Source organism: Genypterus blacodes, unplaced genomic scaffold (genome assembly GCF_046128005.1).
Source record: "Genypterus blacodes isolate CSIRO-AG114 ecotype Tasmania unplaced genomic scaffold, CSIRO-AGI_Gbla_v1 ptg000053l_1, whole genome shotgun sequence".
Classification (NCBI taxonomy): Eukaryota; Metazoa; Chordata; class Actinopteri; order Ophidiiformes; family Ophidiidae; genus Genypterus; species Genypterus blacodes.
In genome coordinates this window covers 4,925,754-4,953,750 of record NW_027466865.1, presented here as the reverse complement: position 1 = coordinate 4,953,750, position 27,997 = coordinate 4,925,754, and the positions used below count along the sequence as shown (strand labels likewise).

General features: G+C 43.0%; 1 protein-coding gene across 1 annotated transcript; it reads left to right on the top strand.

Moving 5' to 3' along the window:
- On the top strand, positions 1-27,997 carry aacs (acetoacetyl-CoA synthetase). The gene is made up of 18 exons (XM_076150783.1): positions 1-336; positions 1,196-1,299; positions 2,208-2,328; positions 3,184-3,297; positions 9,397-9,494; positions 10,238-10,352; positions 10,528-10,609; positions 10,797-10,950; positions 11,890-11,970; positions 12,640-12,764; positions 18,207-18,271; positions 18,692-18,814; positions 21,650-21,763; positions 22,429-22,554; positions 22,775-22,844; positions 23,014-23,072; positions 23,325-23,527; positions 23,622-27,997. The coding sequence occupies exons 1-18, from the start codon at positions 198-200 to the stop codon at positions 23,757-23,759; spliced, it is 2,031 nt and encodes a 676-aa protein (XP_076006898.1). The 5' UTR covers positions 1-197; the 3' UTR covers positions 23,760-27,997.

Below are 27,997 nucleotides of genomic sequence, written 5' to 3'. Positions count from 1 at the left end.
TGGATATCGTCTCAGCTCCATGCTTGCCCCGACAGACAGTGCGCTCCCCCCGGCCGCCTCGCACGGTAATCCACAAATCATCTCAACCAGTGTCTCCTCCGTGACACACTCGAACGCTAATCTCACGGGCTGCTGCCGCTTAACATACCTGCGCTCGGGAAACGCACTAACCTGTGTTGGAAGCCGACGAAGCAAATATGTCTAAAGATACGGAAGGGAAGAGTGAGAAGATCATGGATATGGAGTGCAAGGTGTTATGGTACCCGGACTCCAAGAAGAACACACAGATGGACAGGTTCAGGACGCAGGTGAACAAGGACTACGGGCTTAATCTGGGTGAGTGGACAGGAGGAGACCCGCCGAGCCTTTGTGAACTCTGCTCCCCTGCATGTAACGCTTCTCTCTGCAGCGCACAATGGAACAAGGCGGAGGAGTGTGCGCCTCCAGAGCTGTTAGGCCGGTAGAGAAACACACAGCAGCCTATGTTTTAGTGTGTGTTTGTGTGCGTGTGTTTGTTGCTGAGGTAAATCAATGTACAATCATGGGGTAGAATACTGACAAACCTGACTGGTTATTACAGAGAGAGAGAGAGAGAGAGAGAGAGAGAGAGAGAGAGGGGAGGGGAAGAGAGAGAGAGAGAGAGTTACGTAATTGTGGAAAGATGAGAGCAGGAGTTTCTGTTTCTACCTGCTCTACCTGTTGATGCAGCTGTATTTATCTGCATCAATAGCAGATTAATCAGTTTAAACACCAGTTGCACTATTGAGTTGATTCGATCTTTGAATACATCTTGAAAATGTGATAAATCAAAGCAGTGGGGGGGGGGGGGAGGAGACAAACCTGGTTGTAAATTATGTTGACAGGTCACTCTGACCTGCTGCTGCTCATGTTGATGAACATAGTCGACTTAATTCTACTGTTGCATTCACTGTGAGAATTATGTAAAATGGTAAATATTGATTTGAATCTATAGATATAAAATGAATGTGGGGGAAGATAAACAGCTAAAGAGGGGCATTTGCATATCTGATGCGGAAAAACACTTGTCCTGTAACACTTGACCTGTAATTAGTCAAAGCAGGATAGTAGTGCGCATATATTAACTCAGGTCATTAGATTGTTATTCTCCACCATCTACTTTAGTGTTGATCAAAGCGTTGATGTGGTTATTATCACTTCCCTCTCCCTCCTCCAGCGAACTACAACGACCTGTACCAGTGGTCGGTAGAGAACTACCCTGAGTTCTGGGTGGAGGTGTGGCGCTTCTGTGGAGTTGTCAGCTCCCAAACATACGATGAGGTGAGTGTGTGTCTGTGTTTGTGTGTGTCACTCTTTTTGTCCACTGTAACCTAAACACCAGAGTAAGAACATTACACAAGATAGAGTATAGAATAGAATATTTAATCTCTTTTAATAGTCCAATAGCATAAGGAAGGATTTTGAATTGTGTTTTATTGGAAGTGTGTTGGGTCATTTGTTCCTTATTGAATCCACTGTTTGCCTTCTTGGCTTCACTGCTCAGCTTCAGGATGTTGTCATTCAGAAGGGTGTGAATGCGGTAGTAAATGTTTCCATGTTGTTTTAGATTATGTCATTAACACTCCCTAACTGTACACATGGATATCACCTTCCACGTCACAAGCCTGCCACGAAGACAAAACATTTTGTATAACGCAGACAAACGGACACTTAAAACTCCAGAGGTTTATCCAAAGCTTGAAGCTCTTCATAGCATTCATTCCGTAGAGAGATAAGGACACAATAAACCTGTCAATCACCCAAATAAGTCACACAAGAGTGATGCACGGTAGGATAGTTTACACTGCTTCCTATTGTTACCCTGCTTTTTATAAACCAGTACTGATTTCTTCTTATGTTTTCCTGGTAACACCCATTAGCTGTCAGTTACACCTAATAAGTCCACCGCATTAGACGCACATATCTGATTATTGTACAAAACAACAGTAATGAGAGGCTCTCAGTTTTAAGTGCTTATTGCTCTGAAATCCCTGCTTCCTCCAGATCATCGACAAGGGCTGATGGCATCGCTATATTTGATTTGATCTTTTTTGCATGCTTTTGTTGTGGCTAAAACCATATTGTAACTATGAGAAAGTTCCTCGGGTAATTTGATCCAGACCAAACACAGTCTCTGAGTGTGTCACAAGCTGTGTTGTGTGTATTGTTTGTGTGTATGTGTATCCTAGGTGGTGGATGTATCGAAACGCATCTCCGATGTCCCTGAGTGGTTTAAAGGCGCTCGACTCAACTACGCCGAGAACCTGCTCAAACACGCAGATCAGGACAAAGTAGCTCTGTATGCTGCCAGTAAGTATGCAGCGTAGTGAGTACAGCTGGACAATATACAGAATGATGTATACGATAAATGTGATACAGTGTTTCATTACACAAACAAATTCTTCATGCCGTTGGTGTTAATTACAGGCTCTGCTCATTAAATTACATATGGCACGTTACGCAACACAGACAAACATCTAAGCCACACCCATCCTGCTTTCTTGCCGTCTCATTTCCAAACCTTCTCTCTGCAGTTGAACACAGATATCAAAGAAAGCGAGTCAAATGTATTGAGGTTTATAAATTTTAGATTCCTTAAGCAGAGATGCAGGGAGCAGGAAGGATGCTGCAGTGAGTGAACGCCTGTAAACGTCACTTTATTAGATGAGCATGTGCTCCCTGCTCCACCTCTCAGGACCCTCATATACTAATGGATCGGGCCTTCTTTATCGCTCTGTGTGTGTGAGAGAGTACTGCTGTACACACACACACACACACACTACACCCTCCCCTAGGAACTGTAATGTAATTATGAGACGGCCCATCAGTCACAATGCTGTGGAGCTCCTGTGAATGTCAGTAAGCTATTACTTAGAGAGACACAGATACTAATCCTGGCCCTGGCTCCTCTACGTCCCTCTGTCTCTATTTGTGTCCACCTCCGTCTCCGTATCTCTCCTTGACGTTCTGCAGCTTTGTTTTCATCGTGACTCTTTTCCATTTCTCCAATTGTCTACCCAACCCATAAACCCAAACGCCGTTCACAAAGTACGTCAAAAACTAAAAAAAATTATTTGTGATGTTTGCAGACATCTTTGATCTGTTTTTGAAAGGGGTGGCTGAGTGTATTTGTCTTGTGTTTCTCATTTTCTCTCCATCTCTCAGCGGAGGCAAATGACGAGATTGCGAAGGTGACGTTCGGGGAGCTGAGGCGTGACGTGGCTCTGTTTGCTGCCGCCATGAGGAAGATGGGCATCCAGACAGGAGACAGAGTAGTAGGTGAGTCCATTTTGTGTTTATTCTTTACCAGCCAAGAGTCAAAGGAAAGTCTCCCTACGAAGGTAAATCTCCCAAATCTGTAATAAAGGACAGAGGCTGCGTTTCCTGTTCTCCCCTCATCCTTTATTTCCCGTCCTCCTATCTCCTTCATCGTCTCCTGTCCTCGTGCTCCTTCTTTCGTTCTCATGTGTGTGGCCTGTGTGTTGGATACAGGCTGTGTGTGTTTATGTCTGTGGTGGTGTGGAGGCACAAGTAGCACATCGTTCTCAATGTCACCATTCATTTATGTTGTCAATGTTCATATTTATCCAGGGAAGACTGGTTGAGTGAGTTGATGTTCTTTCTAGGCAACTCCCTCCCTGCCTTCATATACATGTACACATTGGCACTTAGAAATGGAAACGTATGCGGTAAAATGGAGAATCTGCCGTGATTAACAGTTCAACTTTAAGAAACAATTTAGGAGAATTGTTGTCTCTTTCCCAGTTGTTGCGTCTCGTCCAGATTGTTTATTGAGCTGTTTGCTCTCCTGTCAGGGCTTCAGTTACACACACTGTTGTCAAACAGAAAGCCAGACCTCAGACCTCTGAGACAGAAACATCTCTCAGACACAGTGAAGAAGATGACATTATCATTGGCGCCATTAAAAAGGACACACCCATCCACAATATTATTGACTGTTCAAAAGTAATTTGTTTAATCAGTTTAGAGGAAGACAAAGAGTGAGTTCCCTCTTATGCAGTCTTACGAAATCGGACTTCAATCAGTAAAACATCCTACTTATGTTTATTGGAATCCTACATAGGTCTTTTTTCTGCTTTCCCCTGTCCCAGCACCACTGTGCACGCTTAGTGAAAACGGGCAATGGGCAGTGTGTCTTTAAGGGCTTCTCCTGCAAATATCAAGTGTTGCAGCTTTGACAATATACAGTTACTGTCAAGCACAATACAAAAAACAACAAAGAACAAACAAATTCAAATGTAAATGTTGCACATGAGAGGCAAAAAAGTGTACTGTGATAACAACATATCGTTAAAAGGTTGTATTTAATAACATAAAATGAGTTTTGCAACCCGGTAATGTCAGTGGTGCGAGTGAATGAGTAGTGCAGGCTGAGGGAGAGAGGGAGAGATGCAAACTGATCATTTGGGTTTGCGTCTCCTTGGGCGCACTGGGCTCAGGTGCTCCACAGCTGCTTACCAGCTCTTCAATGAAGGACCTTAAAACACACATTTAAACAGGAGCCCTTACACACAAACATTTAATGTCCGCCTGGTGTCAGGACTTGTGTATCGCCATCTGTTTCACATTACATATCGGCAGCATGTTTCCAACTATTGTTTCCAATTTGTATCGAGCTGTGACTGTATCAGAGGCTTTGTTACTGTAGTGTCTGTAGCTCCTTGGGTGTCTGAACACTTCAGTCTTTGAGGAGGAACATGCACATCATGCATTATGAAGAATAGAACTCATCATCATAACAAAACATAGATACATGTATAAATGTATAGAATTTTCCTATTTGTTTTTATTGAACAGTTTACATGACGTGCACATACAGTTATTGAACATTTTGGAGTTACATTTTTATACAGAAAAGGAGGGAAAAGGAGAGAGAGAGAAAGAGAGATGGGTGTGTTATTATTATTATTGTTGTTGTTGTTTAACTTTTTTCTTAGAACCTGAGGTAAAATAGGCAATATGAGGTACAAGTAGATTGAAGTTGAAACAGCAGGAAGCCATGGCCGCTGGAGGTTATGAGAACATGGCACAGAACTTTAGACGCAGAATCGCGGATGGTATCAGTGATGTTGATGCGATGATCTCATAGGGTATACAGTTTTTACAGGATGATGTCAAACAGCAATGTAGGCTACTACAAAACACATCATCGGCTGTGGTAAAGAGCAGAGAAGAGAAGAGAGAAACATAAAAGCCAGAGAGAGGACATCCCACCCAGAAACCCATCCCAACCCCGCAATCACACAACCCCGCATCCATACAACCCCGTCCTGGCCCGCCTTGGATGTAAAATAAAAAGGAAAAAATAAATAAAAAGGAACGGTTCGGTGTTCAGGTTTTCAGTCACTGGTCTGGCATAGCCTGTAGACCTGTGAAGAGAGAAATGGTTGCCATCTCTGATAGAACTTATCAGTGTGGCCCCTCATGGTGTGCTTGATTTTCTTGAGTTTAAGAAAGTCCGTCATATCCCTCAGCCATTGCGAAAAATAGAGGGAGGTCTGAGGGATTTCCAACGCAAGAGAAGGCGGTGTCTTGCAAGCAGAGAGGTGAACATGACCATTTCCTTTTGTGAGGTGTTAAATTGGCGTGAGTCAGATGGGGTACCGAAGAGGGCAATATGAGGGAAAGGTTGAACTTGCGTTCCCATAGATTTTATGTTTATATAAATGAGAAAAATATACATTCCATGGACACCACTTCAGTGACAAACTGAAATTGAAAAACTCAAATCAAATAAAGAGTAGTTAGAATCAGCAAACAAAAAATGTTTTTATGAATGGATGGCTGTTGACTTTCTGGCTGGCATGCAAAACCTCCAACTCCTGCAGCTGTGCTTGCAGTAAGTCAAGATGCCCTGGAAGAAATGTTTAAAGGTACGGCAGCTCACAAGCTACTCTGCCCATGAGGGTGCGGCTGTGTTTTTTCAGACAGGGAAAGATATTACAACAGGGAGATCCATTAACAAAATGACTTGATCACTCTGGGACTCTTATTAGACAGAAGCAGAACTGGAAGTAGAGGTGTAATGGAGAGCGTGATAGAGAAGGGGGAGCGAGCAGAAGGACAGATTCCACACCTCTGTAACCCACCCTCCCTCCTGAGAGAGATGGGGAGGAGAGGGAGAGGGAAAGAGAATGGTCTCCTGTAGTTGAGCTCATTTCGTTGATGACCTTGTCCCCACTTTGTAACTGAAATGTCTTGTCAGTGTCCGTTATCCAGAAGATATATAAGCACTTAGCTAATGAAACCAGCCTTGCTTTATAGCAGTACGTGAGCCAACACACACACACACAGGCACACACACGCACACGCACACGCACTCACGCACACGCACGGTAACATTAATATGCTGGCTTTCCCTTTCTGTCAATCATCTCTATGAACATCAGGCTTTTCTTTAACAGGCTTTTGTAATATAAATTTTCCTTTGCCACCCAGCAGCTTCAGTACAACAGTTCAGCTCATAGAAGGATAGAAATGTCAAATCAAAAACCTAGAACGGTTAAATTATCAGAAAACGACTAAGACATTTTAGGAGGAATAAATAAAACATCAGGGATGGTTTGTTTAGAGATTTTGGGTGATTTCAGTCCGATCTAAAGTGCTGTGAAGGGCAAATTGTATCAAGCACCAGGGTTCCCTTATTCATAAACACCTGCATTTGCTTTGAAAGAGGCCATGCCTCTATAATTCCTCATTTGCATGTTGGGAAAGCCATTCATCAGTTGATAAATTGCTTCATCTATGGAGAGCTTTGATCTTAACTCGCATTGTAGCATAGCTGCACCTGACTCATACAAAGTGTTTGCATACCATTTTGATTTCATTTCCTGATTTGATACCAGAGAAAGCAGTATAAAGTGCCCTGTATAAAGTCCTGTTCCACCTGGCACACCATTCACAATTACGTATGGGTTAGGTTCCCCCATTGCTCTAATTTACGTCAGAGAAGCTTCATGCATGAGCGACACATTGATTATTATTCTAGTGGAACATATTAAGCATGACGTTGATAAGTGACTGTGATGTCACTAAGAATTCCCCTCTTTGTCTTAGGTGTCTTGTGTTTCACCACGTGGCGTTTCAAAGACACAACCTTATGACTCCACCCAGATGACTTAGAAATTTGTCCCAGCAGCCAACCTGTCATAATATAGTGTCTTAGTGTTGGACTATGGACTGGAGTAACACTCATTTAGCTCTGTGTTTGGATGAGATCATCTCCTCTCCTGTTCATCTAAAGTGAAAAATTGTAATTTTTGTCTGTCTCTTTTTTTGTCTGCATGTGTGTATGTGTGCAGTGGATTATCCTGCTATTAGGGAAGTTCATTTCAGACACATTAGCTGGTTGACCTGGAAGCCCACTGACCTTCTAATCTTCTAATCTTTGTCTCTCTCTCTCTCTCACTCTCGCTCACTCACTCACTCACAAAACAAGGGCTAAAATCAACTTCAATTCTTAACCTTAACAATTAAATGCAAGAATCTAGTTTCAGAGTTCCTGTAATGAATTGGTATTGCACCCAGACATAGACTGAACTCAAGTGGTTCTTGGGAATTTACAATGATTTCATAAATACAGTAGTGAAATACACATGAACATCCTGTAGGGCATTTTAACATTTATTCAGCTGTTTATAAACAAATCAACTGCACAACTCTACACAGTGATTTGAATTATTGCAGCATAGCAAAATTATGATTCATAATAGCCTCAGGGCAGATTTTTGAAATAATCATAGACTCTGTCATCTAGTTAGACTGATCCAGCACAACACTATGCAAGGTTGCTGGTTCAACCAGTGTAGCATGTCAATAATCTATCATCAGACGATGCTGAAAGGCTTCCTGTTACAGCAGGAGTCTTCATATAAACAATAAATCATGAGTCAGGATCATTTCTAGGAATTACCAGGTTCCTTGTAGCTTGTCATTGGCCAATCAGATTTCTTCGCTGGGTCTTATCACATTAGATAAGATATCAACACACCCCCTGTTTGAGAGTAGTAAAGGGACTACCATGTTACACCTGGTCCATCCACTTTTTTTTCACAATTCCTTGTATACTTTTAGGCCCTTTTATTGGTTGAATGAAACATGAAATACTCTCCCCTGTGCTGCAGTTTTCACAACTGTTACAATATTTGACGGATCTAAAATTTTTGTGTAAATCAAGCCTTTCTTCATAAAGTTGTTACACTGTTTTTGCTTCCCACGTCATCTTCACCACAGCGTGGTACCCCATGCAGGCAAAGCGACAGTCCACACAGTGAAATGTTTGCTGGCAGAGATAAATATGGAAAACTGGGTGTAAAAAAACAACTATTCTATTCAGTGGAAAGCTTCTACGGGACATGCAACTTTCTGAAAAGCAGCGAGTGGGTCATCCTGCTGCCTCATGTCGATACAACGCAGTGCGCAGTGATACACAGTGCTATTTTTGGGGCTGAATGGTTTTGAATTACAGTCCCAATTAGAGTTGGAGGCACTACAGAGGCAAAACATTTTTTACACAGTGCTCAATTTATGGATTCCTAACAGGATCTAATGAGGATTTCAGCAAATTTTATAATAGTTGCTTTTAAAAAGTTACAAACAGCACAACTCTTAAAAACACTTCCCAGCATTATATAATCTTTTTTTAAATCATAGCTTGAAATCTGTAAACATATTGAATATACTGAAATAGGAATATTTATTTTGCATTCCAGTATGATCAAGGTGTATTGTTTAATCATCATATCCACTTCACTTATTATTGTCTCAGCATTTTCTTAAGGTAACATTTCTATCAAAAAATGAAGTGAACAGCTTGACAGCCTTTATGATGTCCGCTATGCCGACTAAACAATTGTTTTCGCAACTTAACCTTATTACCATTAATTCTGAATTCCGATATCAAGTCAAACGTTTGAGCTTACACAGTGATTGAAACATGTAAAATGTGTGGAACAATATTTTGCACAATTCAAGGATGTGCTGATATTACCCAGTTTGTAATCTGAGTCATGGGGTCTTTGCTGGTCTGGAAGGTCAAAAGGTCAAAGAGCATTTGCTGACCCTTCCTCTCCCAATGTGCCCAGAGGGTTTCTTTAGTCTGTTAGGCACATCTTAAAAGCATGCAGTCTCTACGTGCTGTGAGGAGGAAGAGAGGAACATCGGGGTTTAATTAAAAGGGAGAGTCAACATTTTACACAGTTGATTCGTAGGTTTCATCCAACAAGATTTTTATTTGATGTTATAGATTATTATTTTTAATATATTTATTTATCTTGTGGATTGTCTCTTTTACTTATATTGTCCCTTTCTCTCTCTTTCGCTCTCTCTCTGCGACATGACAACTCTGCCTCTTTGTAGGTTACCTTCCCAACGGCATCCATGCAGTGGAGGCCATGTTAGCCGCTGCCAGCATCGGAGCCATCTGGAGTTCCACATCTGTTGATTTTGGAGTGAATGTAAGTAGCATGTCTTTTGTTAGCTTAGCTGTTTGTGTATTTTACCATAATGCTGATTTCATAACCATCAGCAGCAATTCTCCATCCAGTATCTGGCAACCATCTATTTGATCAAGTTCCAAGAACCTAAACCTATACATAAACAGCAAATGTTTTTATAGATTTATTCATGGAACAAATTTATTCCTGGTGAGTGTATTTTTAGTACTGGTGCCAAGCTGGTTACCAAGGTTAGAAGGTGAATTGGCCCAAGAAATTGCTATTCCAGGGGCTTAAACTGGGTCACAGCTGGCTTAAGTGCTGATAACTGGAAGTAATTGTCAGTCTGCACCCCAGAAACCCATTTATGGGCCACAGGTGGCACACAAAACAAATCTGTTTGTAAGTTTATCTAGATTCGGTTATCTAGATTAGTTCGTATCGAAAATAGCATTAATCCATAGATATCCACTATTTGTTTTTATATCTAAGTGCACAGGTGCAGTTTCCACACTTATTCAGTTAGAGGTCCAGCGACAGTGTCAATGAAACACACACGTGCACAGAGGGGATTGAGGGCCCACAAGCAAAATGCTTTATATGTGTAAATGTTATCAAGATCATCCTTCAGAAACCTCCTCCTCTGTGGGTCTTTCTGTTGTCTTGGTCCCTGATTTTGTTGTTAATGTCACCCTCTGTGGCATAAGAGCAGCACTACATCTAAGTATATAACCATATAATCAATCTCTCTCTCACTCTTTCAGGGGGTACTTGACAGATTTTCTCAAATCCAGCCCAAGTTGATCTTCTCTGTTGCTGCTGTGGTTTACAATGGCAAAACCCACGACCACATGGAAAAGCTGACCAGTGTTGTCAAAGGTAGCATTGATTTTGAATCTTGAATCATTAACCGTCATGTTTCGCTCATACTCACGGTTTGTCAATGGGAGTGACAAAAAAGGGTAATCTGTGTAATCTCTCTCTCTCTCTCTCTCTCTCTCTCTCTCTCTCTCTCTCTCTCTCTCCCTCTCACCCCTCCCTCTCTCTGCCTCAGGTCTGCCTGACCTAAAGAAGGTTGTGGTGATTCCTTACGCTCGTGCCAAACAGGACACCGACCTCTCCAAGATCTCCAACAGGTGGGTGTGTCGGTGGATGGAATACTACACCAATTTGTTTCTTGAGCATCGACGAGTAATTCCAAATTTAGAAAAGAATGAGTCACAGACACATAGTTGCACTTGTTGCAGCCATAATGATAATATCAAACCAAGTCCTTTCTTATTTCTCACTCCCTGCTCGTCTCTTTTCTGTCCATCTCTCCAGTGTATTTCTGGATGATTTCCTGGCATCTGGACGTGGTGAGGGTGACCAGTTTCCTCAGCTGGAGTTTGAGCAGCTTCCATTCAGTCATCCTCTATTCATCATGTACTCGTCTGGCACCACAGGGGCTCCAAAATGTATGGTTCACTCAGCTGGGGTAAGAAGCAAACTAGTTTCTATTTACATGCCCCAAACTGCTACAAACAAAGTACTATGACTACAGGCTTACACAGATACGCATCTGAACCCTCAAATGGCAATTGCACATGTCTACTCCATGAACTAAAATATAGGATTACAATGAAACTAAAATGCCTAATTGAGATGGATCTTGACAAAATGATTAACATTGTTCCCAGTACCAACTCACACCAGTATTGGCTTGTGTTTTTGTGTTCCATTCTCCGCCACAAGATGGCAGCAGTAGCCCATTCATAGATATAGAAACATTAGGACGGGCGACGTCTTCCATGCTCTATGCTCTACCTCAGTGAGGACGAGCGACATTGTTGGATGGAATGCGTGGCTACAAATGATCCCTCAAGGCTCAAACACAGAACGTTCAAAAGAACACAAAGAATGATTTCACCCTTTCACACTTTGGTTCATCACACCTGCACACCTCTGTGTCTTTCTTTGCTTTTGCCCTCCTGGCCCTCATTCTCTCTCTCCCTCTTTGTTTTTCAGCGTGTCCTCTAGAGACACTCATTGTCTTCCCTTCTCTTGCTCGTGGGCATTTCCTCTCCCACTCCCTACCTCTCCTCTTCCTCAGCCCCTGATGTCTTCCTCTCTGTCTCCGCCTCTCTCTTTTATGTCCCCTGCTCTCCCTTTCCAGGCAATATGTGGACAGTAATATGTTGGTGAAAACATTTGGTATTGTGACAGTAGCATTCCTTGCCGGCTCTACCAATTAGCTCCGGCACTGTTGTGCTCTCTGCTTCGGCTCTGAAACCATGTAGACGGCGGCGAGGTGACATAGCCCTACGGTGTGGCAGCTGAACTGTGCCAAGGATCACTCACAGACACACACACACACACACACACACACACATACTCACATACACACTGTCTTTTTTCTTTTTGCCTCTCATGTTAGGGTACGCTCATCCAGCACTTGAAGGAACACATTCTCCATGGCAATATGATCAGCAGTGATGTCATCATTTACTACACCACGGTAGGTTCCAGAGCTATCGGTTTTGGGAGTGTCATACTTTAAGTCCAAGTGCTCGACTTCAGTTCGAACTATTGCTCTAGTCTACATCATAAATAGCAAAGATCAATAAAGTTGTGTGTGGAGCTGCTACATGTACTGATGAACTGTAGCACAAAGAGCTTTTGTACTTTTCTTGTCCCATGATGTGACTTAAGTCTCAGTAGAGCTTGAAAATGAAAATATAAAAAACGGGTCGAAGATACACACACACACACACACACACACACACACACACACACACACACACTCTCGCAAAATAAACACACGCACTCTCACAAAATAAACACACAAACAGATCTTGTCTAATGAGCAGCAGCGAGAGCAGAAGGTTGGAGCATTTGAGTAAATATTGGTTGGTCCTTGACTCTTGCTCCTTAAATGATAAACACAGACAAAAACTGTGTTTACTGTGGGTGAAAATGGCAACCTTTGTGTTGTGGGATGTTTATTTTACACATGATGAGTGCAGAATTTTGATGCTACATCTGCGTGACAGAGGGGTTTATGACACACAATGTTGAAAGTTGGTATGAACTATCGGCTGCACATACGCCCTTGGTTTAGAGATAGATTATATATATCTGTTCACTGTCTTCTCTCTATGTGTGTGTACATGCATGCTGTCCTCAGACCGGCTGGATGATGTGGAACTGGCTGGTATCTTCTCTAGCAGTGGGAGCCTCAGTGGTTTTATATGACGGTTCGCCCCTCATGCCCACACCCAATGTGCTGTGGAACCTAACAGACCAGCTGGGGTGAGTTAATGCACACACAACTTAGAACAGCCGTACATAAGGTAATGACAATGTTTGTATTCATAAATGTGATACGCTTATATTAGGCCCAATATTAAAACAATCCTCACACATGGAGAACTTCCCCAGCCTGTAAATTAACTTTAAGGTGATAATAACCGTTGCACACTATACCGGAGAAACGGGAAACATTCCACAGTACTAAATCACTGATATTCTGCCTCTCAACCTCTGGGTCTGCCTCCTCTGCAATGCACAGTGATTCATTCAGTATCATTTCATAAGTGTGATACATGGGAACGGGATTCCTTGTCAAGGAATGTCGAGTGCAGCTCTGTCAAGGAGACAAAGAGATGCTACTCCAGTCCATAGCAACTGAATATGATGGTACAATTTCATAATCTTTCTGTCTTTTTATTACACGCACGCACACACACACAGACAGACAGACAGACATACAAGTAAATGAGGAGATGGCAGAGTGGAGAGCTTTCCTCTTGACATTTCCATTTTTATTCTTAGACCCAGAGTTGATCATGTGTTTACCCTCTTGACAATTTGCACACACGTGCACAGATCAGAGCCATAAATAAACATGTCTGTGGTGACAGCAGTGCTTTGGGAATAGACGCTCTCAAGCAATTGATCATACAATAAACATGCTTCATTATTGCTAATAGATTACTGAGGATTAAGGAGCTGGAAAACATGGAGAAGTCAAAGGAAAGCAATAATTAAGAATAAGGAGGGATAATAATAAAACATTTAAGATTTTGTAGGCCGTCTTCTATTAAGACTTTATTTTTTAAAAGCAAATCAGTCACACTTCTTATCCAGTGGGGCACCTCAAGCATTGCCTGACACCTCACTTAAATGATGCAGAATGCAGCAGGAAGTCTGGTTTTCCACCTTCCAAAAGGGACACGTAACACTACTCATCTGCTCTCTGCGCTGCATCCAGCAGCCACTCACATCCCCTTGATGCTTGCACACAAAGCAATGACCCGATGGCGCCCACCTAAAAATGTTTCCTTGTTTTACCACAGCAGCACTGTAAGAGTTACGAGTTACTCTGATCTGCTCAACTCTTCCACCTTTGCACCTGATTAACAATCTTAGAAACTCTGTCTTTATGTCTTTTGGTAACTGATAAAGACCCCTGGTATTGAAACACAAAGTTATTCATTTGTTTTCTTCATAGCTTAAAATATCATGCAAGCATTTGCCTCTTTATTGTTGATGGTGAAAATTGGAGCATAAGAATGAAAAAATATCTGCACACTCAGCTTTATACCTATGTCCAGGGAATTACATTATGCTCCCTCAGTACCTGCTCAGTGTGCACACAGGTGCCTCCCTGCAGTTGGCGTTTAACTCAGAAAGCAAAAATTAGCGCACAGGTCGTATTACAGGGTACTTCATCACACACACCAAATTTAATAACGGAAGATATCTGTCTTGTACTTCCAACAAAAGACACCGCAGAACTCTGGATTGATTACAGCAAATGAGCTGCTTTGTGAAAGAGCGCCGACGTGTCCCGCACTCAGCCCAGCCGGCCGTTTGGAGTCAGCAGGGTCAGCCAGCCGTTACACCTGTTCTCATTGAGATTGATGGTGAGGTTGTTAATTTGAGTGAACTCAAACCCCAGGCCAAGCTCCAGCATGGCTGGCTAATGCAGACATAAAGCTTGTCCTTTTGCCCATCTGCTCCAAAAGCTGTTCACACTATCAGATGGGCAAAAAAAAAAATCGAGAAGAGATCACATACAGTATTATCTGATTCCGTGTCTAACTTTGGTGACATATGACCACCTACCTACAGCTGCCTTTCCTTTTTGGCATTCAGGTGAAAATTCTCACACAGGCACACATCCAACTAACACAAAGGACAGCTTCAGCACTTCCTTTGGTAATTGTCCCAATACTCCCTCACCACCACCGCGACTATAAAGAGTAGATGGTAAATCCAGTATTGATTTACTATTGTGCTTCCAAGACAGCGAGACAGAAGAGAAATGGTCAACAATACATGCGTGTGTGATTGTGTGTGGCAGACAATTGGCTCAGATTTAATAGAGGAGAAAGTGGGTGCAGGGCTGCTTTCCCCCCCTTACTGTGTATATATGTCTGAAGAAGCTGTGGAGTTACCCAACACCTATTGTCTTTTAGAATCCACCTTCTATGCCTTATTCAAGCCAGCCTCTTAGTCTTTGTCAAATCCCAGAGCATATGGAAGACTCAGGGTGCAAGAAATGTATGATGAATTCCCTCAACCTGGAACAATCGCGGCTGATGCGCCCTGGAGCACCTGCACCATAAGGGGCTCACGTTTGGAGATCGTGCCGTATGCGGCAGCTCCTGATTGTGACTCTGGCTCGCCCGGCACGGTCAGTCAACGAAATAATAGGAAAAAGAATTGTACAGCGGTCAGCAGAAGTAAGACACTTTGAGAGATCAATGCCCTCAACAAATCCTCAATGGAGCTAAGATGCCGTATCGCCTTTAGCAAGAACAGTTACCGAGGAGAGAATTCGACACAGGTGGGAGTTGTGGAATCGTTGTTGCTTAAGTGTCAAGGAAAGAATTCTGCAAGTATTTGAAGTCAAAGCACGATCGGTTTGTACCAGGCAGGACTTTCACAGTTGAACCTACGATCGGGATTCATCCAATGCAAGGGAACGTTCTTGTGTTTCAAGACGACATTGAACAGAGAATAAAGGAAGCAGCTGAGGGAATCGGTTAGAATTCCGGGAAAATTACCCATAAAAGAAATCAAGGAAGCGGGGGAAAGATAGATGGAGGTTATTCAACATTGTGGAGATTATAGTTAAACATTTTAATTGATTAGTCATTTGTATGAGTAAATTATGAACCTTTTTTCACACCACTTAACAAATGGTTTTTAGAATAGCTGTTGACTGGTCATTGTACTGCACAAAACAATTACTCGTGTTGTTTTGAAGAAACACTCTTGGAGAGACTTCAAATTGTTATTTGTTTGCATTTGATGGGTGTGTTGTCTTTGATGGTTTACACACCCTGTGATGATGAAGATGATGATGATAATGATGAAATTCTATCCTCAAATCCTATCAACAAGTATTCAAAATGCAACAATGTGGAATTAAAATGCTCAGGATGGTGGTGATTAATTTGTTCATCTTAATGTCAACACATATGGTGTCAATTCGCGCTGCCACAGATTAGATTGAACATTCTGTGGATGAACATTGAACACTGTTGCGACCAAAGAAGGACGGTGACAAAGGTCAGACAACAAGTCAAATTAACACCAAAATGGCACAATTTGACTTCTGCTACAACCTATAAACTATCTATAAAACCGGTTTGCCCGGAAGTTCATGACGTGTTTCAGACCTCTTGGCTACGGACTGAAAGAAATAACGCTCGGATGACTACGACAGTATGCCCCCCCCACATACACACACACAGCTCCACACCCCCCCGGGTAAAGCCAGCATAAGGTTACAACATTCATACTCATGACAGGCTCCATGTGTGGAAAGAGGCTTTAGGCTCCTCTGTTTCCTCCAGAGAATCTTCTTTTCTTCTTCTTCCTCCCCATCATCTGTCCCTTATGTGCAGGGCTGGCATGTGTCAGAAAAACACACTCCTTCTGTCTTGTACCCTCTATAAAAATGTTCTGTTGCACTAATGCCAAGTAAAACTCTCAATTATTTTCACTAAGAATTGCGCTTTGCTCCATCCTGACAGCTACAGTTACAATTTTAGACACGTAAGCATAACAACCATCTCAGAATATCCCTTTGGCTTCACGCTGTGAAGACCAGAGACTCATTCTTCTGGAAAGATGTTTTCACTTATTCGTCCCTTTACGTGTTTTGTTTTAGCTGTGTGTAGCACATTCAATCAACTATACGTGTGCTGTAAAACAGTAACTAATGAATATTATTAGAATAGCTGTAATAAATTCGTTATTTTACTACATTTTAGTTGTACAATTCCTCTTTGGGTGGAGCAAACCTGCAGGAGTGCTTTAGCAAATGTGCCACCGCGTTCTTGTTCCTGATTCGCTCCCAGTGTCTCTCATTGCATTAATGTTGTAGCTTCTAGTAAACGCATCTCCCTTGAAACAGGTAGACACACACACACACACGTATCCACACGCAGGCACACACCCTTGCCAAGACTCACAGCTTCTCCTGCACCTTCCATGCTAAACATCTAATTAGCAGCCATACCTGGCCACCTGCCTCCAATCAGAATAGAGCGGCCGTTTCCATGGTAGCCATCAATGACCGGATCCAGCTGTAGATGGGGGGTCGTACATGATTCTGAAGTGTGTGTCTAAGTGTGTGTTTTCGTTATCTCTACTTGTGAATGTTTGGAAATTGTTAAATGTGGACAGACGAGCGAAACAGCCTTTTGTCCTTTTTAATATGGATATCAGTTTTTTCATCACTTTATCAAATCTGAGATTCTCTGTGACTTATTGAGACCTTTGTCCTTTTACCTCATCACACACACACACACACACACACACACACACACACACACACACACACATACACTCACACACTCATTTTGCGTCACCCTAACTACTTCTATTTCCACTAATCGATTTGAACCTCCTAGACTGAATCACACCCTTCACCGTCAACCGATTGCTTCTTATTGACCGTGCGAGCGTCAGACAGTTGTTTTGTGTCGCAGAGACAGCGTTCTTTTCACGTTTTGATGAACAAGACGCGGCCACAGAAGAAAGACTAGAGGAGGTGTTTGATTGATCTGATGTCCACAAACACGAGCACAAAAAGACAGGAAGACTCAGGCTGAGACGAGGACACACCCATTCATTTTCTTTTCCCTTTTTTAGAATAAGCCTTTTGTTTTAGAATTAAATGGGCAGTGGAAGAGAAGAAGCGACGTTTTGTCACTTCTCGCGTTCCACATCTCCTCCAACCGTTGTCATCTGTCAAGTCGCTTTCCAGTCGCACAGAGGAAACTCCGGCTTTCGAGTCATTCCATATCAGGAGTGATGTATGCAATGGTCCTGTCGGTGGATTCCCCTGTGAACTGTTTCCTGGTGGAGTGTCTCAAAGGGAGCCATATTGTCCCCTCATGCCTGACTGATTGTTCTCTACTCCGGGTTTTCTCTGTGATGCTCTGCTCTGGCTTTTTCTGTGTATCCAGGGAAGCTTGACTGAGCATGTACGCCGTGTGTCAGCATCGGCTCACTTTACATTCACGCAGGAGCGCCGCAATACAACCAGGGCACTGTTGCTCGCTGACTGACTCCACTGGTGCTGTGGACTCAGTCAGTCAGTCAGTCAGTCAGTCAGTCATTCAAATTTGGATTTTTTTTCCTGTTGAAAAAAGCAGGAAAAGATGCTTCGCTGATCCATTTATACATGAGAGAAAAGTCATTTTGTCTCTCTGTCTCTTTGTCTCCTGACAGCATTACCATCTTTGGTACTGGGGCCAAGTGGTTGTCTGTGCTGCAAGAGAGGAACCTGAAACCTTGTGAGTTAATTGTGACGCTGACACACACACACACTCACACACACACTCACACTCACACACTCACACTCACACACTCACACTCACACTCACTCACACACACACAGAATGGGCCCTGAAATCATAGGATCAGATTGACATTGCTTTTAGTCTTGTAGTATAGAGTACAAAGACCTTCAAAGTGTACATCTTGTCCCTTTGCTGTTCTGTTGTCAGAGTTCAAGTGTTATAGTGCCTCCAAGTAAATATTGGTTATTTTTTAGCTTTTATTTCATTAAATCCTTTCGATCCTTTGCTGACCTATGTCACACCAGGGTGAGATTAAACCCAACGTGCAGGTAGCCCAGGTGTGTCCAAGCTGTGTCCCTCTCCTCCCAGTATGTCTTTCTCTGATTTGTGTCTTTGTCTCCGTCTCTTGCGCAGCTGAAACACACAACCTCCAGTCGCTCCACACCATCCTGTCCACCGGCTCTCCTCTCAAACCGCAGAGCTACGATTACGTCTACCAGTGCATCAAGAGCAACGTCCTGCTGGGTTCCATCTCAGGTGAGCACCCGTGAATTTCATATTCTAGCACATGCAAAGGTATTAATGTTGCTTGAGGATGATGTAAATATAGGCGTATATATTATTCCTTTACTGAATAGCTCATAGCCACTTACAGAGACTCTTTTGTTTAGTTTGAAGTCAAAAGCTTGATTAGGAAAACCTTAGATTGTCTTCTGCTTCAGTCCGTCTTTACAAGAACATTGTGGCTGCTGTCACTACCGGTCACAACACATGTTATGTGACAGTGCAGATGTTTAGCTTTGCAAGACGTGAGGGGCACATCTTTGAACAGCTCACAGAGGCGAGCGTGATTCTGCCGACGTAAAATCAGGGCTGTAATTGCAAATCCTGACCTTGGCTTAATGCGCTTTGACAATTTCCAATATCTTGCTTCCAACCAAGGGGACAAATTCTACACAAAGGCAGCTTGAATCATCTGTCAAACTGTAAAGAACCAACTACCTACACACACACACACACACACACACAGACACACACAGGCACACACAAGACGGCCCTCCTCAGCCCATTGTTGTGCTGACAGGCCAGTAGAATGCGATCCGTCTCCCTAAGTGAATCCTGAAACATTTAACATTTAGCACAGCCTCGGTGAATGACAGATTACACACACACACACACACACACACACACACACACACACACACACACACACACACACACACACACACACATAGCACTGTAGCTTTGAGCGTCGCACAAGCACGTACTAACAAAAACCCCACACCCCTGTGAATGACAACCTCGGAAGGGCACACACGCACAGACCCACCGCATTCACACAACCATACACACACAAACACACACACACACACACACACACACACACATACATACACACATAACTCAGGCGGACAGACTAGATGCACGAATCTTGACTGAAATGTCAGCCACGAGGAAGAAATCAGGAGTGTGAGAGAGACGTAGACAGAAAGGTGAGAGTGGGAGCTGAGCTTACATCTATTTATTTTTACTCTGGTTATTTGTGTTGCATATAAAATCAAAGTCAGAACTTCCAGACATTCTGTTCTCGTTCCCGCAGAACAGACGATGCCGGAATCCTTTCCATGTCATTATTTACTTTACATAAAAGAACAAAACTTTTGGCATTAACCTCTTTCTGATGAGCAGCCTGAAAGCAGCATTAGAGCTGCCACTTTTCTGTTACACAATGTAAACAGAGAATCATGTAATAGTCTCTAAGCCTCTAATCACTGTGCTTCAGTGGTCAGTGTCCAAGAGTTCAGCTGACGTGACCATGACCAAGCTCCACTTGGTGTGTGGGTGCGCGTGCATGTGTGTGTTTGTATGTCTGTCTGTGGGGGACACGCATGTTATGTGCCCATGTGTTAGTCCCGCAGAGCAGCAGGTCTTACCCCACTCAGTTTCCTCCTTGTAGCCAAGGGCAACAGCAGTATCCAACCCTATTGGCTGCCAACCGACCTAACCTTGACCCCCAAGGTCAACACGCTGCGTGTGTATGTGTGTGTTCCTAGGATTTATCGCAACATATGTGGTCACAGTGACATATGTGATGGGGGTGTGTGTGTGTGTATGTCTGATATTATACTCATCGGCAGGGATGTCAGACCCCCGTCGTTCCTCATTGGGAGATTTTAACACTTTCGCTGCTGGAATCCCTCCATCCCAATATACCTCCACCTGACCATCCATATGTCACTGCACTTATTTTCTGACTTAGTGCTCCTTGTCTTGTCTTGTCTTCTCTTCTCTGTGTGATAACTTACCCCCTTATGTATTATGTATACAAACAATTCATACAAATACCCAAATACTTGGGATGGGCCCTAGAAAGCAACAATAGTTTGAGGCTAAAAATATAGGTGTGTGTGTGTGTGTGTGTGTGTGTGTGTGTGTGTGTGTGTGTGTGTGTGTGTGTGTGTGTGTGTGTGTGTGTGTGTGTGTGTGTGTGTGTGTGTGTGTGTGTGTGTGTGTGTGTGTGTGTGTGTGTGTGTGTGTGTGTGTGTGTGTGTGTGTGTGTGTGTGTGTGTGTGTGTGTGTGTGTGTGTGTGTGTACCCACCCATTAAAGTGAGCGTAACAATGAAATAATTGCACGTCTCCTCACTATACGCATGTGTGTTTAATCAGAATACGATGTTTCCTCTTCCTCCTGGGAGCCAATTAAAGCTCAATAAAGAACCTGACAGAAAGAAAGAGAGAGAGAGGCGCGGGGGCGGGGGGGTGAGGGGAGGAAGAAAAGCGAGAGAGGAGGCAGTGGTGGAGGAGCAGAGGAGAGATGGGGAGTGAGCAAGATGGATGGATGAAGCGGAAACAGGGAGCGGGAGGGGGCGACAGAGCGACGGGCGGGTAGATAAATAGAACATGTCAGAAATAGTGCATGATTGGAAGGTACGAAAGAGACAAATGAATGGTGGAGTGGATGAAGAGCTTGTGTGTGTGTGTGTGTGTGTGAGAGTGAATGAGAGAGAGATGTATGTTCATGACAGCTTCATGGGTGTGTTACAACATAGCAGAACTCGTTACCCCATATAGGTCAGTGTAGACTCGGCGGGGCGTGAACCCGGTTCACCGTCGTCTGGATGCCACTGTTTTCACTTTGATACAGCACACATTTAAATATGTATGAATTCTGTCCTCCTGCGTCACCGTGGCAACAAAGACAAGTTAGGGATGTCCCCTCTCGGTGCTTGTGTGCTTACGCCCTTTTGGACGTACCGGGCCCGTAAATGTGAGTAAGGTGTGTTCCACTATCAGCCAGTTGAATCTGTGTCTCTCTCTCTCTCTTTCTCTCCTCCTCCTATCTCTCTCTCTCTCGATCTCTCTCTGCCCAGGTGGCACTGATATAGTGTCGTGTTTCATGGGTCAGAATCCGACAGTTCCGGTGTATCGGGGTGAGATCCAAACGAGAAATCTTGGCATGGCCATAGAAGCCTGGAGCTGCGATGGTAAGTGTTCTCTTTGTGTGTGTGTGTGTGTCAGCCACTTTTGGTCGGAGATGAAAAAAAAAAAAAAAAAGTGTTTTTTTTTTTTCTCTGGTAAGCAAATTCTTATTCTTATTTATAAATATGAGCATCACAAACCTTCCGTGCCTCATCCAAAGGGGAGAGTTTATGCTCAATGTGGCCGTCGATGCAATGACATGAATGTGAGCTTAAGCTATTGCTGGAAAATAGAAGTTCTTGTTTATCTATCCGTATGAAAAAAGGAGTGATTTTTATCTACCTGGGAGTCTTCAAAGCCGCCTGCGTCGCTCGTTTATTTCGGTCCCTCGTTCCACTGCACCCGATTCCCCGCTGTGGCATCTGCAGCAGCTCAAAGCGAGAGTGGATTGAGGGATAATTTAAAGGAAGCTTCATAAGAAAGCCTCTGGATTATTTTTGTCAGCCTCTGTGCCTGTAACGCCACCCTGAGGGAGGAGAGGCGGGGCTGTGTAATAACACAAATACACACACGTCTGAGTATCTGATACATTATATTACCGTTATTTATACAGTATACAGTGTGTGTGTGGGTGAGTGTCTGCAGTATGGGTGTGTTACCAGGTCTGTATGTGTGGTGTGACTATCTGATACAGCCGACTTGATCTTTGTGTGTGTGTGTGGTTGATCAGGTAAGCCTGTGTGGAGTGAGAGTGGGGAGCTGGTCTGCTTGAAGCCAATCCCCTGCCAGCCTACACACTTCTGGAACGACGAGAACGGGAGCAAGTACCACAAGGCGTACTTTTCCTCATATCCAGGTGAACACACACACACACGCACACGCACACACACAGAGCAACAACGGCAGTGCGAATAGTGCTGGTTCTTTGCTGTCAATATTTTATGTTTTCTATAGATGTTCGTCTTCTGTTCTTTCCTCATTGTTAAATTCATTTCTATTGTGTGCTTTAAGCCATGAACAAATCATTACTTTTGTACAGAACCATAATGATTTCAACTGTTATGTGTATTCCGCAGGTGTGTGGGCACATGGAGACTACTGTAAAATCAATCCAAAGACAAAAGGCATCGTCATGCTGGGCAGAAGGTCAGTTATCATGCTTCATACTTGCTCTGACCTCGGGGAAGCTTCTGGATTGTTCTTGAGCTGGTCCTTTCGGAGGAAATCCTAGCATGCAAAGCTGTATTGAAACATATGGGAATCTTAAATAAGGCTTTGCAAGACTTGAAATTGAAATTGTGCTTGTTTTGGGCAGTGATGGGACATTGAACCCCAATGGCGTCCGCTTTGGCAGCTCGGAGATCTACAACATTGGTGAGCCTTGTGTGGGTTAAAGAAAGGATAGAAGAACATTTGAGGTTAAAATGCATCATGCATCGTTCATACCATCCATTCATTTTAATTTGCACCCTTGTTATGATCGTCTATTCTATTTGTTGCCGCCGATGCTGCAATTTTCTGCTTCTCGTCTCTGAATTCTTTCCCATCACTTTTGCAATCTTACAACTTCTCTTTTCTTTCCTCCTCCTCTCCTTTTGTTTCCCTTTACCCCTCTCCCCCCTACAGTCGAGGCCTTTGAGGAAGTGTCAGACAGCCTTTGCGTTCCCCAGTACAGCGCGGACGGAGAAGAGCGAGTCATTTTGTTTTTAAAGATGGCACCCGGTCAGCTCTTCTGTCCAGAGTTGGTGCAGAGGATTAGAGGAGCCATCAGGAAAGCTCTCTCTGCCCGACACGTCCCTGCCCTCTTACTGGAGACCAAAGACATTCCTGTAAGAGAAATATGAACACTGTCAGCGGCTACGGTTGTAAACATCATGTCCGTCTTGAATAACAGCCCTTCTCTCTCTCTCTCTCCCGCTGCAGTACACCATTAGCGGTAAGAAGGTGGAGGTGGCTGTGAAGCAGGTACTCGCTGGGCGAGATGTGACGCAGAGAGGAGCTTTCTCCAACCCCGACTCACTGGACCTCTACAAGAACATCCCAGAACTGCAGAACTACTAGAGACAAGAACTTCAGGAGCTGGAGTGAGGACCTGTTTGAGACAAGAATTCAGCCCACATTTTTAATTTAAGTCAGCCAAGACAAAGGTTGGATGGAAAGAACATTGCCGGGGAATCCTGAGCTTTTTACAAAAAGGCCAAAATGAAATCATGAATACAGTGTACAGTGTACAATGTACATTAAAAATAGATATCTCATGAAAACCCAATTATATGACATCAAACCACAGATTTAGAAATCACGAGGTGTGAGCTTTTAAAGCAGGCCGTCACACAGCTGCTCTTCGGCTACTGTGTGTGTGGCAGTTAATGGTGAACTAGATTCAGCTTTGAATGTCCCGCGATGCAAACCGCAACACGTTAAACACGCTTAACACGCCCGCCGATGACGCTCCGCCGAAAACAGCGCTGACGTGAAATTTAGTATGGATGCTTTTGCTTTGGCTTCATTGTCTGTATGTTACCGCAGAGCTAAGATGAAACTATTTATGCATCCCCTGCTTTAATAACCCTGGTGTCGCTTCTAAATGAGTCTAAGACTGAAAATACATTGACGTGTGCAGACATGGACACCTGGCAGAATCACTTCAACTTTGGCTCCTATCAGCCTGTGGTGTTAATGTGGTGTTTGGCTATATTAAATGTGTATATATACAGTATATCTATACATTTTTGATTTGTGAGATTGCAGTAACATTATTTCACTACTTAATGCAGCGACCCAAAGCTTTCTACTGAGTGAATTCCACGAACGAGTCTGAATTTGTCTGGACTGGAGTTGTAATCGAAGAGGAAAGATAAAACTAAACTTGAACCTTATTCTCAACTGGAAAACTGGAAATATCTCTCTTGTATCAAATCATGACCTTCATTTGACTTTCTTACTCTAATATGGTATGAATTCAATGTTATATTACAAGATATGGAAGCATTCCTCCAGGGGATTGTTTCCATAGTTGCACTGGCCCTCATTTCTCAGGCTATCAAGTGGAGGAGTCTGATTTCTGTGGTTGGCCTTCTACGGCGGCCTCTAATCTCGGCAATGGAGATTTTGCACATTTTGCTTTTCTGAGAGTTTCCTGATTAAGATGTGGGAAGTGTTTTGGCCTCATTTCCGCTTTCGATTCTGTGTTCTTGTTCACAGTAGCATGGAAGCCGTAATCTCCGTCTAGTTTATGATTTTAAGGGTATACTTTGAATCCATTTTATTGACCTATTGAAGTGATTTTGGAACAACCCTCGAGTAAAGCTCCTCCCAGAGCTACACTGAGTGAGTTGTAATGGCTTAGTGGCAGTTTAATACATACAGGAGCTGAAGTGGACCTGTTCATTATTGAGCAGCTTTACTAAAATGCGTTCTCCCTGAAAAAAAGGGGAAGGTGGGAATCCCTATATTGATATTCAACACGGTTCCCTCATTTGCTTGACTCTTGCTGCTGAGCAGTGGTGCACAGCCAGATATTTAGTTGTCATCGGTGATTGACAGCCAATCACATACGAGCACTGAAACACCGCTGGCACTACTGGTAGCAGCTTGTGATGTCTCGACTACCCTAGCATGTGAGCGTCTGCTTTAGGAGGAAGGAAAAGTTGGCAGACAGATGAAGATAACAGCCATACATGCGTGTGTTTGTGTCACTGTGCGTGTGCGATGCAGGGAGTTTGAAGAAGCCAATCATTTTGACAGACATCTATTTTAGAAATAAACTTGGCGCGATGAAACCTGTAACTTATTTTTAAAAGCGTGAACATTAAGTCCTGCCACTCACACAGCCAAACCTCAGAACAGGAATCGTAACAGAACCGCACACATAAATAGAAAACAGAGTTTGTTAGATTACAGTTTGTAACTGTGAAGTCGCACTAATGTACCTGTCCAATCTTGTTTATTGGTTTTATTCAAGTCCAAGTCAAGGGAAGAAACTGGCTGCCTGTCAGCTCAGAGAGGAGGGTAGAGTGTGTGATGTGAATGGAGATGTGAAAGTGTTTACAAAATCCATTAATGAAATAATAGCTAACAGGTGGACATAAATGGCCAAGTGTCAGAGAGAGTGAGTGCTGTTTGAATCATCCCAGTGGTCTCATAACAGCAGAAAATGACTTTGTTTACGCTTTGATTGTACGTTGTGCTTACAGGGATTTGACAGTCAATTTACTATCGGTGCAATCAGTTTCAAACGTAAATTTAATCTGCACAGACTAATGATAGACAGCTCATTCTCCATTACTTTGTAAAAGAATTAACCTATAACACTATGTGTGAACTTTTTCTATACTAAAGAAAATTAAAATGATAAAGGGACTGAATTGAAAGGCTATCAAATCTACCTCCCCATTGACCAATTTATTGTGAAACCAGATAGTCTAGAAAACACCATTACTGAGTTTATTATTGTTTTTGGAAACCCTTTAATGCAGTGGACAAACATTATAGGTACCTGTCCATTGTTATGTTACTCCGTATTGATGTTCCTGAATGATTCTGAAGGGGCATTTTAAAGCCTCAGGTTAAGGTTTATTGCTGCTAACATAGCTAGTTACTGGAATCAGAAAGTCCGAAATGCAGCAGCTGGTTGAAGCTATAGTGGGAGGTGAGGAGGCTGCCAGCAGGTTTTAGTGCCTATGTTCTCAATCCTGATCATTGGGACCCACATCGCTGCCTGTTTTCTATGTCTCTCTGCCGTACTCAGACCTGCTAAATCAGATCTAGGAAAAATTCAGTGTTGTGGTTCCCAACGATCAAGATTGAGAACCGAGGGTGTTTTTTGTGACATAGCCTGTCAATCAATGCAAATGTCCCAAATCGTACTGTTCTTCAAGCCATAAAATGACCTTATGGGAGCAATAAGTTTCAAAACTCCCACCAAGACATGCATACTAAGAAGAGACGTTACACATTGAAACCTTTTGACATAATGTATTTAATTTGTGTTTGAGGATGTCTAATTGATTCGGTAAAGGTTTTCTTTTATTCTTGTAGCCCTTATGTAGTGACTGTTGGCAGAGCTTCATCTTAAAGACACTCGGTCTACTTTCAACATTCAACTGCTGATTTCTACTTAATTTCGCTTTTTATGACTTAATGCACATTCATGAAGGGGTTCCTCAAGGAACCTCCCTCGCCCCCCCCCCCCCCCCCCCCCCCTTTTTTTTTTTTTTTTTAGAAGATGGCCATCAAACACCTGATCTCAAGTTCTCTATCCATTCCTTATTTATCCTTCCAGCACAGAAGTTGCAAACATTCTCACTCGTAGCTTGTTCATGAGAGATGAGAGAAGAGATGACTTCCTTGTATTCAATCTAATAAGCCCCCGATTATCCTCAGGTAGCCTCGCAGTGTGTTCACAGAAGCCCCCCTCCCTGTCCCCCCCCTCTGTCCCTGTAGCTCCATGGGAAACTTGTTAAATCTAAATTGGGTCCCAAAGAGATGTTCCTCTGAAAGGCTGATCACAACATCGCTGAACAGCTCCCTTGTGCTTACTTCAGTGCTGCGTCTCGCTGACAGGGAAAGTAGGAGCGACGCGTTTATTCTTGAAGTGAAAATGATGCCCGTCACCCACATGCTGCCATTATTCAAATTTTGGAATGGAAAAACCGCCTCCATTTGAGTCTGGTCAAAGAAAACAGCATCACCACAGGGAGTTGAGGAGAAAATTAGTGCTTTATTTCTTCTACAGGCTTTTATTGTAATCCACAGAGGATAGGTGGAGCATGTGGGGTCAACACTTACTGACGAGCCGGGAGGGAAGAAAACATTCTTCACGGTGGATTTGAGCATTTTCAGGGTACAGAGCGAACAGTGTTTCCTTCTAACCATTTCTGGTGCCAAAGCACGAACAGCTCCACCCACCTGAGATCGATTGACAAGTTGAATTAAACGTAAACTAAAAATTGCTATAGTCACATTCCTCAGCATTTTTTTTTACTATCTGAAATGAAAAGTTGGAAAATTTAAACCGTTAATGTCTTCAAAGTTTGAGTCTGTCTAAGATTGATTTGTGTATATGTATATTTTTCTTGTAACCAATAAAACAAATGTTTTATGTTATTTTATTGCTCTTTGACTAATGTGTTTAGGCTTTAGAGTCAGGTATGTGAAAACTGTATGGATGTGGATGTGTAGGTGGTCTTACTATAATAAACCCAGAGAGTGATGATAAATGGGGAGAGAGAGAGAGAGATGCATATATAACTATGTATCTGTGTGTGTTCAGTGATCAAAATAAAGTAACAGCCCAA